Below are 13946 nucleotides of genomic sequence, written 5' to 3' on the forward strand. Positions count from 1 at the left end.
AATCTCATCCATTAAAACCAATCTGCTTCATAGAGTACTATCTGAGCCACTGTTCACTTGTGCCCTTCACTTACCTTGTTTTTCCACCCAAAATCACTGGGCTCAAATGTCACTCCTGTCATTCCTAATTGTCTCTGAAGCAGCACTCTATTGAGTGAGAAAAATGGTCCATCTAACAAAGTTCGTTTCCTGCAGCCTCAATGTCTCTTGTGATTAGACCAACCAACATACATAAGCCATGGATATGGGTAGAATATTTTGCTGATGAGGCAGTATGTAGAGCAAGGATGAGAGAGAAAGTTGGGCATCCTTAAAGGAAGCTCCCTTTGCAGGAAACACCCATCCTGCATCTGAATGGCCCTTGGGTTCAGGAGATAATGAAGGAGACTTGTCTTCTGTGGGGAGCCCTTGCTAAACTCATTTCCTTCCTGTGTCAAAAAAAACACTTATTGCATTTGCTCCATTGTTGCCAGTTATGAAGCTTCAGTGAAAGAACACAGCCTCTATTTAAACAAAAAATAAAATAAAAGGTAAGAAATATGGTTCATTTCTCTTTTTAGCTTGCATCTTTGTCTTTTACCTTGCTTATTTTTCATGTTAAACCACTGAAGATAATCTGCAGCAGATCCATATTTAAATAGCTAAAACCTAATTTCATAACATGGTTTCTTCTTGAATAGACACACCCACAAAAAACAAACCATCTTTTTCCTACTGTAAATTCTGTTCCTCTTTACAGATGGACTACCATGCATGGGGGGAAAGCATGAAAAGCAACATGGACCTGGAGAGCCAGTGCAATGTACTGGCCAAAGCAGCCACTGGGTAGAATTCCCAGCCAGTACGCCATCTCCATGCATCCACAGGAGTCAAGTTGGGGAAGGCTAGTCACAGTGTAGACAAGGATGGGGGAGATCTGAGTTGAAACCCCATTCACCCATGAAGTCATACAGGCCTTTCCACTTCACAAAGCTAATGCAACTACTTTTTTTTTTTGCTGCCCTTTCTTCCTCACCAATTCTGTTTTTCCCTCTTCTGGTATCTGTTTGCTCGTCTGATCTCCTTATGCAAGTGTCCCACTGGGAAGATGGAGGCAAGGTGAGCAATGCATGTACACAATCATTTTAAAAGACATGAAACTCCTTCCAAACTCCCATGAAGATTGGAAACTTGCATGATATTCATCATGCTGTCTTCTTATTGCCCTTGTCTGCATTCCCAAAAGTTGTTTGTAGTTTTTGACCATCCATAGGTGGCTCAGCCCTGGCTTAGATAGGCAAATGGAAGCCCCTGTCCCCTGGAAATTATTGAAGCCATCCTGCTTATTCCCATTCATTCAACGTCTCTCTGAATTTTAGTGTCTATGAGGCAACTGACAGGAATGACATTCCAGGTCTAAATATTGTACAAATGAAATTTGGTTTACCATCATATTAACTGTTTAAAATTAGCAGGTTAGATGGTTTATATTTCAGATAAGAAAATGACTAACAGTTTACTCCATTAAGAGCAAATGTGACTGACCTCAAGAGACTTAATCTCCAAATAAATGTACAGAGGGCTGCATTGGAAGTGCAGAATAATCATGCAATGCAGAGATATAGGTGTCTCAACTTTCTATTTGGTGCTAATCATTTTAATAAATAATACTTCGTACTAAGACAAGGATTAAATATTCCCTTTGGGGAATCATTTGTTTTATCCTGACTGATTCTAAGCACCATCTCTCTGTGCTTTAAAAAGTTCTATACATTATACTGAAAGATTCTTAGGGGCAATTTATATAATAAAACTGAATGTGGTAACGGTATTATTGTACTTTGAATAAAACCTTGGTGGATTATTCTAGACTTCATTAGAAGAAACAGTCTATCAAAATATTTTTGTTTTCTCTACTTTGCACTGGTGAAACCAGTGGCATGCCTAGCATATTTGACACATAGACTGGAACATTTTTGACACCCTCCCCCCTTCATAATTGACAGGGAAAGTCATTAAGGTGTTACACTAGAAACCAGTAGACCATGAGTTTGAGTCCTGCTTTAGGCACAAGACTATCGTTGTGATTTTGGGTCAGTCATTTCTCTTGGCCACTTCCATTCTGCCTACTGGGGATTCTCTATTTCTAGAAGATTTTAAAAAGAGGCTGGTCAGCCACCACTTGCAAACTGTTTAACTGGTTTTCTTGCACGCTGCAGAAGGCTGGATTAGCTGAATCTTGTGGTCTCTTCCAACTCTACAGTTCTGTGATTCTATGAATGATAATGCTAATCAGAGCTACTTGTTGGGATGGGAAGCTGTGGAAATCAAATAAAAACATAAAGTTAATGCACATCCAACATGTAGGAGAATAACTATCTGATTGGCTTTTATTTGTGCTGCTTTAGATAAGTTGGTCTCCACGTAGCATTGCAACTATTCAGATCCATTTAAAACATCAGATCACTATGTTATGTAGGGTGTCATTTCTTAAGAAAAAGAACACTTACATAAAAAGCATAGAACTCAAAGCCTCAAATGCCTGTGCGTCATTAGCTTATTTAGCACTTTATCTCAACTGAATGCATGCACTGACTCCATTGAAAAGCAAAGCACTTAGAATAACATCAGATTATGAAAGATGCATGGATGTTTGCTACATAATGCATCATGAACAATGCGAGCTGTAGTCTTCAGAAAATGAGCGGCTGAGTCAGCCATCAAAGTTAGAACAGAAAAAGAAGAGGACAGGAGGGAAAGAAAGAGGGAGAGAGAGAGATATGTGATTTTAAAAGTTTAATTTTTTAGTAGTATGATCCTATGTGTGAATATAAGAAACTATTACCTGTAGAAAAGTCCTCCTTATTACTTAGCAATGGTGATTCTAATGTGGAATAATAATGAACAATCACTAAAATAATGATGTGTCTGCATAATTACTGGAATAATGCTGCATTAGTAGTATGTGACTAACCTAATGCACATTGCACTTGGATACAATGTATGTAGCAAACTCTCCATTGTATACCCGTGAAAAATGGACCTAATGTATCACAATGTGTATCACAAGGTGTAGTCCTTTGTTCCTGAGAAAAAGAAAGTATAAAAATGAAGTCTGAACCTGCCCCTCGCTATAGCTTCTGAACCTGTGCAATAAATCTCTCTGCTAAACCCTCTGGAATTCGTAAGAGTCCTTTCGTATTCCACAAGAATTCCATGGAGAGAGAGAGAGAGAGAGCCACTCTAATGTACTGGGTGATCTGTAACAATTCTGAAAGCTAGTAGGACAAACAACCAAATGACTACTATGACAGGTTATCACTTAAAGCAGTGTTTCTTAGCCACAGCAACTTGAAGCTGTGTGAACCTGACTTCTGGGAGTTCATGTCCACCAGTTGCTGAGGTTGGGAAACATTGACCTGAAGGAAGGAGTTAAAACAACGTAGGCAAAGGGGGCTTTATGAGTCTCCAAGACCTTTTTAGGATTCCTCAGAATTGGTAAAGATGAAACTCATATTCGGTTTATAAACATTTCTGGAGTTGACTAAATTTTAATTATACCAGCCTTTCTCAATTATTTTGCTCTGGTGAATCCCTTGAAATAATTTTCAGGTCCCAGGGAATCCTGCCTTAAAAAAAAGTATGAAAACTCCACAATACAACTAATCTAACCTACACAATCCACAATCCACAGCAAATGTGAGTTGCAATGCATAAACATTCCTTACCACTGTGAATGCTAGCATTGGGTGGTGTGCAAAGTTTTCTTTTTCAATCACAATCTCTCATAGAATGCCAAATGAGAAAGGCTTCATGTATTCAAAGGCCAAATATTATTGTTGAAATAAAAAAGCATCAGCATCTAAAAAAATATGAATACTTATGGCTGTTGAGCAGACTAATTGAGCTGAAAAGAGAAATCTAAACTAAGATGGAAGAAAGGAAGAGGGATCATCTAAGAGACATGGCCAGTGGGGAATCCATATTTGTTCTCCAGTCATTGATCATGACATTTCAGTGATAATCTTGGGAAGTCTAATTAAGAATATAAAATGGCTTTAACAAGAATTACCTTCTGGGTCCATTTTTAACCCCACAGTTTGGGCAGCACCACTATCACCTCCTGATATTTGGGATATAACTCTCATCTTCTACTTGAACAGGACAGAAATGAGCTCACACGTATTATATTGTGTATTTTTTTTGTTCCACAGCTACAAGCAGGAACAGGCTAATAATCTCAATGATCAAAGGGCTAATCATGTTGTTGTTCTTAAACACAACCCAAGCTTGGATCTGCACGCTCTGTCCTTGTAAGACTCTTGATTCCTGGGGATGGGCAGCAAACTGCAATTTGATGGACCTCAAGGAGATGCCGCTCCTGAACTCAAGCATCAAAATTCTTCATCTGCAAAACAACAATTTGACCACTGTTCCTCTTGGTGCTCTTGATAACTTGACGAGCTTGGAGGAAATTAATTTTTCCAACAATCCTTGGCACTGTGACTGCTCTATTTTATACCTCAAGGAGTGGCTAGCAGACTTTAATAAAAGTGCTCTTGCAACGGCTACCTGTGCAACTCCAGCTTCTCTAAATAGGAAAGCCTTGAACCAGCTGAAAGGGAACGAACTGGAGGGGTGTAGGAAAACGCTGCCAATCAGTTGCCGTGATTTTTTTTGGAGGGACTTTGGTCTGATTTTTTTGGCAATCATTGTCTTAATTTTAGCAGCATGCATTTTGCAATGTTCAAAACAGTTAGTTTTCCAAGCCAGTAGAAAGCAGCATTCTTCTGAAGTCCCTCTGCTACGGTTCCATGACCTTGAAAATAGGAAGTCCAAATGAAATGCTGCAGTGGGCAAGAAGATGCTATAAGAATAAAACCACCCATGTAAAGTTGTATTTTGTGAACTGAAAGTATCTATAATCACAAACAAAGGTCTCTTTTGGTGAAGATGTCACACTTTCCCCTACACACACTTTTCCATGTATGTATGTCAGTAATCACTATCGTTGCTATTAAACCAATAATTCTGATAGATGTATAAGTTGTTTTGCTATGTAATTGTACTATCCTTATTAATGCTCCCATATGCATAATTGAAATGTACTTCCATGCATCACAGGTTCTGTTGCTATGGCATCCAGTCACTCAGCCATATAATCATTCGCAAAGAGAATAAATAATCCTGATCTTATGCAAACTTGTTCAGTGTGGTAGTAACGCATATTCTTACATATTAAAAAAATGGAGTTACTTACATAGTCACTGAATACTAGGAGAGATAATCTAGGGCTTTCATCTTTTATAATTTCATCTGAAAAAATAATTTGAATTAGAAAGTTATATTGTATAATGGCTTTGGTAGTAAAATATGTTATAGTCAGAATATTTAGGATTGGAAAATAGTTTATTTTTGTGGCATTGCAATCCCTATCCACTTAGAAATTGAAAGTATCAATCCATCTACTGAAGGGATTAATTTTTTAAAAAATATGGACACTTAATTATTCAGCAAATTGATGAGTTTGGTGGCTGTGTCACAAATACATCCATATTTCCTTCACAGGGAAATATGGCTGGGCTTTTTGGCAAGCTCTGTTTCAGATGATTCTTTTAATGTGAAATTGCACTACCATATTCTAAGTTTCTACAGTATATGGGGGGTAATACAATGGTTTCCATTTGTAAACTTTCTGTATTTTTCCATTATTTTTCCCCAATATTTATTTATTATTTATCTTTTTGCTCTCTCTAAAAATAATTAAGGGAGGAAAAATAGACAACTTGCACAGTTTTTGTATTGCTAGTGAATGCTGAGAGCTATCTAAAATATGGAAGTATGCAAGGACTTCATTTTGCTTGAAACAACTTTGATCTTGAATTTATAGGCTGAGTAGTCCTAATCCATAAATGGTGTGATAATCATTTCAGAATAATGCACCACCATGCCTCTTATTATTTAATATCACTGAAAGTTGTGTTGGATTTATTCCTTTAAATGAAGCAAGTTGATAGTTCACACTCCACCAATTCTAGTAGAGTTCCATGGCACAAATTTCCAGTTTTTTTCTTTATTTTATTCCACAAATATACTTCGAATTATTGAAGAGTTCTCAGTTATGCTTAGAAGACACCTGTCTTTGTGATCTATATTCTGTGTGGAGGATATTATGTTTGAATTTTAATGATTTTTTTTATCAAATATCAATTTTTTAAGCTAGAGAGAGCATGCCAGATGGATTTGCATGAAATTGTAATTATCCAACTAGGATTGGATCAAAATTTAGTCATTGCAACATATTACAAACATGTAATTTAAGTTAGTCTGACCATAGTTGACCATAGATTTAAATGAAACTGCTCTAAGCATGTCAAACCCTAGATTTATCAAGGGATATCATTCCTTCTTTAAAGTCTAAGCCCTTTCACAAATGATAAAGTATTTTACTTAATTTATTTCATCAACCTGGACTTAATACTCACATTTTTCTCATGTGTTACATGAGAAACAAATCATGCACTATACTATTCTTCACTGAAAATATTATAATTTGCTATTTTATGATAATAATTGCTTGGAAAAAACCCCAAGCAATGGAAACAAATCCTTCACTAATGATGTGCAAAGAAATGTAACTGCACTGTAAGCTTTGCATCCTTTATAAATTAATGAGTTGCAGCTCCATTATGTGTGCTGTTTTTAAATTCCATCATTATTGCTGTTACACTATATAGGATAATTGGCTTTTGTGTGAAGGTAAACCTAGATTTTATTTCACATAAAATTAACATGAAATATTTTCTGCTCTAGAAAGTTCATTAGGAATACAAGAGTTATATGTAACAGGCAAAATGGAAAGAAAATCTTGACACGTGTCCTTCTATTCTATGCTTTAAGTTGGAGAAATATCTATAAACATATGAAATATATGAAATGTTTCAAATAAAGTCTTGTTTATTGAATTCACATAATGTAGACATGTACAGTACCAATTTTCACTTTCCATATTAAAAAAAGGCTTCCTAATTTTAAAGATATTTTTGGAAATCAGAACTGAAGTTAATTATAGCAGAGAATGTAAAAATGTTGTTCTGGGAAACATAAACTTTAGAGGTCTTAAAGAATTGTTGAAGGAATGCAGCTTTTCTAATAAGCAGAGCTCTCCTTATCAAAGGAAACCAGGGTGTCCTTATCAGGGGAATTTTTTCAGAGACTGAGGGAGTGAAGCTGCAATGGTGGATGAGGGAGTATCACAGGCTTATCTTCCCCGGCCACTTCTTTCATAAGCTTCGGGACACTTCCTACATAGCCAATCAAATGGATTTCCATAGGGTGTGCTGTTGATTGCAGTTCTCATTGTAACAACCCACGGAAGGATGGAATAACTGTGCCACCCACTGAAAATGGATCATGTGCAGAAAGTTTCCTGGAGAGCTTCAGAAAGGGGATGTGATCTGTGAATCAGCTTCATCTTTTCCTGTATTGAACAATGCACAGAAAGCTGAGATGCTGACGATCAATGTCAATTTTTACAAACAAAATTAAGAGAATGCAAAGGTGTGCAGAAGACGTTCTCATGTGTCTTTGGCTTGAGGTAAGTTCTTTTTATGGTATCAAAGACATTTTGATTTTTTTTATATTTCTAAAGAGAAAAAGGGGGTAAAAAGCTACAAAAAAACCCCAAACCCCAATAGTAGTAAAAAAATAAATTATTATTTTTGTTGGTCATGTAGTCAGCTAGATGTTTGGACTGCATTTGTCATTTTTATCCACCTATCCAGTGTTTCCCAATGATCTGGGATAGGCAGATGTTGTTTGATGGGGTTAAAGATATCATTGCAGGATGTAATGTCATTCTATTTCTATTTGCACATCTACAATGAAAAACAGCAGCAGCTGCAAAGGGGGAAGGGTCAAAATGGTAAAGGACCCCACCCACTCTCTCTCCTGTCTTCACTTAGTTCGTAGTGGTATATTCAGCTATTTCCTTAAAGTTCCTCAAATTTTATATTCCAATATATATTCTATATTCTAATTCTATTTCTCTCCAGACGTAAGCCCCACAAAATTGTTATTTGCTTTTATTTATTTGTTTTATAAAATTTAGAGATGACCAAACTCCAGACCACTTTGTGCTGCTTACATTATAAAAACAGAAAGAAAAACCATAAAATATCTTACAAGTCTAGAAAGGTAAATACAAAAACAAAACAAAACCCAAACCCCCCAAAGAAAAACTAATACGATATCACCAACCACCACAGATCTGAGAGCACTTCTACGTAAGGGTTGGAAAGCTTCCCTAATTACAGTAAGTTTTTTTATATGGGTTGGGCCTGCACTTTTTGGTCTTTCCAACCAGCTTGGAAATGAGCAACGTCTGAGATAGCAACTTCAGATTATTTTCTGCTCTGGATTCAGCTCCACTTATCTGTTACTTGACTAAGCGGATGAGTCCACTGAGCTACATTTTCAGCTTTTCAAAAAGAGTGCCACCAGCAAACAAGCAGTCCTCAACTTAAAACAGTTCATTTAGTGGCCATTCGAAGTTACAACAGCAGTGGAAAAGTGACTTATGACCATTTTTCACACTTATGACCATTGCAGCATCCCCACGGTCATGTGATCAAAATTCAGATGCTTGAGAACTGATTCGTATTTAAGGCAGTTGCAGTGTCCCGCTGCACTGAGAAGCAAAATCAATGGGGAAGCCAGATTCAATTAACAACTATGCTACTAATTTAACAACTGCAATGATTCACTTAACAATTCTGGCAAAAAAGATCATAAAATGAGGCAAATCTCATTTAACAATTGTCTCACTTAGCAACAGAAATTTTGGGCTCAGTTGTGTTCGTAAATCGAGGACTACCTGTAAATAGGGGCAGGACATGGAGAACTGGCTGCTTTTGTGGTATTCCATCCTTCTTTCACTGAGTTAATAAATGTCAGCTTACTTTATTCTTACAATAATTCTATAACAAAATAATGATTTAGATCATGACTTTCTCATGATTATCCAATACATTCCTGGTGATCACAGATGTGAATTAAATTTAATAATCTATCCATTCCTCCTCCTTCGACAGCTCACTCTTTTATGACTGTCCGAGTGAAATCTAATAAGTTGATATTATACTATGTATCACAACTCTTTAAATTTTGCACAGATGTAGCAGATCAATAAAGCGTCCTTGATTTTTGAATTTTTTTGGGGGTGGGGATGCCATGAGAAAGATGTAGTCCTCCACTTCATTATCTACTAGAATCCACTTGCCCATAATTTGAAAACAACATCTCATAGGACTGATTATGTTTAATTTGTTCTGTAAAAAATGTTGCATTCTGAGTAACCTAATGGATTTCTCTGTAAATAGGTTGTGCCTACAATTTCATTTAGAACTGAAAAGATTCGGATCTGAACTTCAGAACTGAGAAAAACATTTCTATACATAAGCCTTCATAGAAATCAGGTCTTTCCTTTGAAAGAAAACACTCATCTTGTGTTTCACAGATGGTCTAACACAATAAGAAATAAATTGTTGTATGAAAATCAACTTTCCTTTCCTGCTAGCTGCTTATAAAGCTATTGATTTCCTTATTTGAAAGGGGCAGTTAGGAGAAGATTCGGCTTAGATGTGAGCTATCATATATTGCAAAAGCTAACTTCGTTTTGTGTCTGATATGAAATTGTTTTTAACAATAATATTAAAGAAACCGTAACTCTAAGGGGGGGGCTTTGATAAACGGCACAAAATATTAAAATATTAACTCACCTATTGAAATGTATTATGAGCTTGAGATAATTACATCAAAAGTGCCCAAAGACCTTTGGATTTCAATTTCCAGAATTCCCCAGCCAGCCATGTTGGACGAGGATTTCTGGGAGTTGAAATGTACATGTCTTAAAATTGCCAAGGTTGGACACCCTTGATTTATTTCAACATATTTTATGGGTTTATTGTGGAGAATGTTGAGCAAAGCTAAATGTTCATAAACTTACACTAATTTATTTCTTTATATTTAAATTTTCAGAATGATCCCAGGTCAAGGCTTGCTGATTCTTCTGTTTCTTGAAGCTGCTTTTGCAAGCCATTGTCCACACCAGTGTACATGCTCTCCACCAGGAAACAGTCCACTAAAACTGAACTGTAGCTTCATGGGAATGATGGTGCTTCCACTTTTGCCAAGTCAAGTAGAAGAGTTGTACCTCCAGGACAATAAACTAGCCACGATACCTGCAGGAGCATTTGACCATCTTCAGGTGTTGAAGATCATCAATCTATCTAGGAATCCATGGCATTGTGACTGTGGGATTTTGTATTTGAAAAACTGGTTGGACGACCAAGTGGGAAGCTTAGCTTCTAAAGATGTGAGGTGCTTTTCCCCTCCTGCACTTCGCAAAAAAATGATATCTGAGCTCAAGAGGAACGAACTGCAGTTTTGTTTCACTTCCCGGACACTGTGTTCGGATTTCTTGTTCAATGATGCATTCCTATTCTTTTTTATTCTTATTCTTTTTATTATCAATTGTTTCTTGATAACAAAAAGGACTAAGTTTAAAGTGGATGTTTATAACAAGAATTTATGACCAAAAAACCCCCCAAGCCGGCAGACCCAGGAACTGCAGCCTGCTACTTCTGATCAACCAAAAAGAAAAACAGAGAAAAAAGTACTTAGCCATTCATCATTGCTTGTGACTACTGTGCATTAAGTTGCAGAACAAAGAGAAAGGTCAAACAAATTATTTCTGTTTATCATTAAAAGTCAAACGGTCAACTGAAAAGCCTGACTATTTAGATTATTCATTTTAAAAAACAGAAACTCATTAAGAATATCTACACTGAACAAAAACCATAGTTTGCAACTTCTAGAGTAAAATTCCAACCAAAGAATTAGTATCTCGTTTTAAACATAATACTTTTGATTTTCATAACATGTTTGAATGCATCTGATGAAAGCACCTCCTATATTTGGGACTAGAATTCAAGTCAAAGATCAGGTGGGCAATTATGGCACTCAATTAATAAATCAGTTTACTGAATTATTTAGCATCTGTTGACCTGGATTCTGTCCTGCTTGTGGTCATTATCATTTAATCCATAAACAGAGTCCAGGTGCTCCAAATGCTGATTAGTATATGCCATAATTGGAAATTCTTTAAAGACTTTCTATTTACACTAATGCAGTGAGTAGTATATGTGGAGCTCCTTTTGTATGTGTATCTATCCATGTTTCCTGCTGTTTTTGTTATTATTAGTATATCACCAACACAAAAAGCAGTTAGCAGTAGACGTGAACTCTTACAAGATTGCAAGGGAGAACTTATTATCAAAGTCAAAGAAAAGTGTGTTGGTTTACAGTAATTATCTTTTTGTGACTTCAATTCAAGCAAATTGTACAGACCTCTAAGCCTGTGTAGTTTGAGAAAATCCTCTCCTGACCCTTTGTACCAACCTACCTATAAATTATGTGTCTTCCAGATCACACACAGAAAGAAGATATTTGCAATCAGGCAAAGAACATTTTAGCTTTGTGCAACCTATTCCTTTCACAGGAATACTCAGTGTCTATCTTGCAAAACATAATAATAATAATAATAGTAGTAGTAGTAAAGTTGGAAGGGACCTTGGAGGTCATCAAATCCAACCCCCTGCTCAGGCAGGTAACCCTATACCGTTTCAGACAAATGGCTGTCCAGTTTCTTCTTAAAAACTTCCAATGTTGGAGCATTCACCGCTTCTGGAGGCCGGTTGTTCCACTGGTTAATTGTTCTAACTGTCAGGAAGTTTCTCCTTAGTTCTAGGTTGCTTCTCTCTTTGGTTAGTTTCCACCTGTTGCTTCTTGTCCTGCCTTCAGGCACTTTGGAAAATAGCTTGACTCCCTCTTCTTTGTGGCAGTCCCTGAGATATTGGAATACTGCGATCATGTCCCCCGTTGTCCTTCTCTTCGTTAAACTAGACATACCCAATTCTAGCAACCATTCCTTATATGTTTTATAAGTCCCCTAATCATCTTTGTTGCTCTTCTCTGTACTCTTTCTAGAGTCTCAACATCTTTTTTACATCGTGGTGACCAAAACTGGATGCAGAATTCCAAGTGTGGCCTTACCAAGGCACTGTAAAGTGGTATTAATACTTCATGTGATCCCCCACCCATGTGGTTTTTGTATTCTCGATTTTTAAAGAATTTTTAAAAATGTGCAAATTCATGTCTACTGATGCTTATTATTCTCTAATATTTCTGCAGCAACTTATTGTTTTTAACTAATCATCTGAAGGAAGAGACAAGGGCAAGCCACTTGTTACCAAGAAAACTGTGGGAGTCACACAAATTCAACACTCCCTTGAAGGCAAATATACACAAAAAAGAAGAGTTTAAGCTAACTTTTATCAATCTGATCCTTCCACATTATTTGTACTACTAATTCCATCACCATGGCCAAAATAACCATGGATGATGAGAATTGTAGCTCTAAATGAACACACACACACACACACACACACACACACACACACACACACATTTGCAGTTTAGGAGAAATTATAAATTCAAAAAGACTGCAAAACATACAAATAGAAATTGCAATAGTAAGAATGATTTTCACTAACAAAACCAATGAAAATAATCTGAAATTATTTCCTCAGATAAGAAGAATTTTCCCATAATGACTATTGAAACATGATGCTCTTCATATCAGGGAGTGTTATTCTGAATGTGCCACGCAGTGCTCTTCTTGTCATCAAATAGCAGTACTGTGAAATTAGAAGATGGTCAATAAGCATCGCTCTGTAGATGATACTTTAGAAGGTTTTTGTAAGAAGAGGACTCACACTCAGCAAAATAACAAAATCCAAATCCAAGGATTCAGATTAAAGAGGTTTGAATCCTCATGAGAATCAATCAAATAGTACCATATACATCACGATAAAAGCTTAAATATCCACATGAATTGGCATACAATTCATGGGATTCACAAAGTAGACTGGTGAAAGCATTTGAACTGAATTGTTTCTGTCCTTGTAAGACAAATCTAGCAGATTTCCTCCCCCCCCCCCAGGGGTTTTCATCTGGTTTCAACAAACAATCATTTCAGCATAAATAGACAGAACTAAGAAGATCTATCTTTCTGTATACTTTTAACTGCATGCTTTTAACATAATTGGTCAAATGTAGCCTTCATATTATCACACACATTTCAGAAACACACATTTCAGCCTTTGTCTGATTCTCCCACTGATATCAGTGTAATTCAGCTGCTTGACTTGGTCTGAGATGGGCTCCTCCTCTTAAAAAATAAAAATGACTTATTCTGATCTCAGAAGTTGTTTCATGAACATATATACTATTTCTTGTAAAGGATCGAGATGCAAGCTGCACTACAAGTTGGAGTGAATGTCCCTGTTTTGGGTAGGTACGAAGAAGGAATAAAGCTTGAGTGGAGCTTGGCGAAAAGATTTCAGAAAAAAAGGGGAAATGCCAAAAGTTCGGCTGCTGCCAGTGCCTTTTTCTGCCCACATTATTTATGTACCTGGAACAGCTGCAAACCATGAGGCACTTTATTCCACTTCACGCTTTCTCCTTGATCTCTAGAAAGAATTAGACAAGCCCTTTGCAATTTTCACAGTCACAGTTCTTAGGTTTGTGAGATAGAGCTCCCTTAGAGAATACAGGCAGATGATAAAGGAGATACCACCAGAGGCCTTGGCATGAGACAGAAAGAGAAAAGAGATTCTTTAGAAGAGGAATTAGAAATCAGAACCACTGTAGGAACAGATGAAACATATATTCCCCTAATACAGTGGTTCTCAACCTGTGGGTTGGGACCCCATTTGGAGTCGAACGACCATTTCACGGGGGTCGCCAAACAACGCAATCCGCCTTTTTTTTCCCCCTTTTCCTTAGCTGTGCTACTCCCTTTTATTCTATTGGCTTTTGAAAGCCAATAGAATAGACTCTCTTGA

General features: G+C 36.8%; 2 protein-coding genes across 3 annotated transcripts; both read left to right on the forward strand.

Moving 5' to 3' along the window:
* Positions 1-435: 435 nt before the first annotated feature.
* On the forward strand, positions 436-5161 carry LOC120310710 (platelet glycoprotein IX-like). 2 transcript variants are annotated; one of them, XM_039349421.1, is made up of 2 exons: positions 436-530; positions 4194-5161. In XM_039349421.1, the coding sequence occupies exon 2, from the start codon at positions 4223-4225 to the stop codon at positions 4820-4822; it is 600 nt and encodes a 199-aa protein (XP_039205355.1). In that variant the 5' UTR covers positions 436-530; positions 4194-4222; the 3' UTR covers positions 4823-5161. The 2 variants fall into 2 exon arrangements, with proteins under 2 accessions (XP_039205355.1, XP_039205357.1); XM_039349423.1 differs by lacking the exon at positions 436-530 and adding an exon at positions 771-1098.
* A 2061-nt stretch (positions 5162-7222) lies between these two features.
* LOC120310716 (platelet glycoprotein IX-like) lies at positions 7223-10768 on the forward strand. Its single transcript, XM_039349447.1, has 2 exons — positions 7223-7576; positions 10018-10768. The coding sequence occupies exon 2, from the start codon at positions 10019-10021 to the stop codon at positions 10571-10573; it is 555 nt and encodes a 184-aa protein (XP_039205381.1). The 5' UTR covers positions 7223-7576; position 10018; the 3' UTR covers positions 10574-10768.
* The last annotated feature ends 3178 nt before the right edge of the window (positions 10769-13946 follow it).

This window comes from Crotalus tigris, unplaced genomic scaffold (genome assembly GCF_016545835.1).
Source record: "Crotalus tigris isolate CLP2741 ecotype Arizona unplaced genomic scaffold, ASM1654583v1 scf7180000018275.596634, whole genome shotgun sequence".
Classification (NCBI taxonomy): Eukaryota; Metazoa; Chordata; class Lepidosauria; order Squamata; family Viperidae; genus Crotalus; species Crotalus tigris.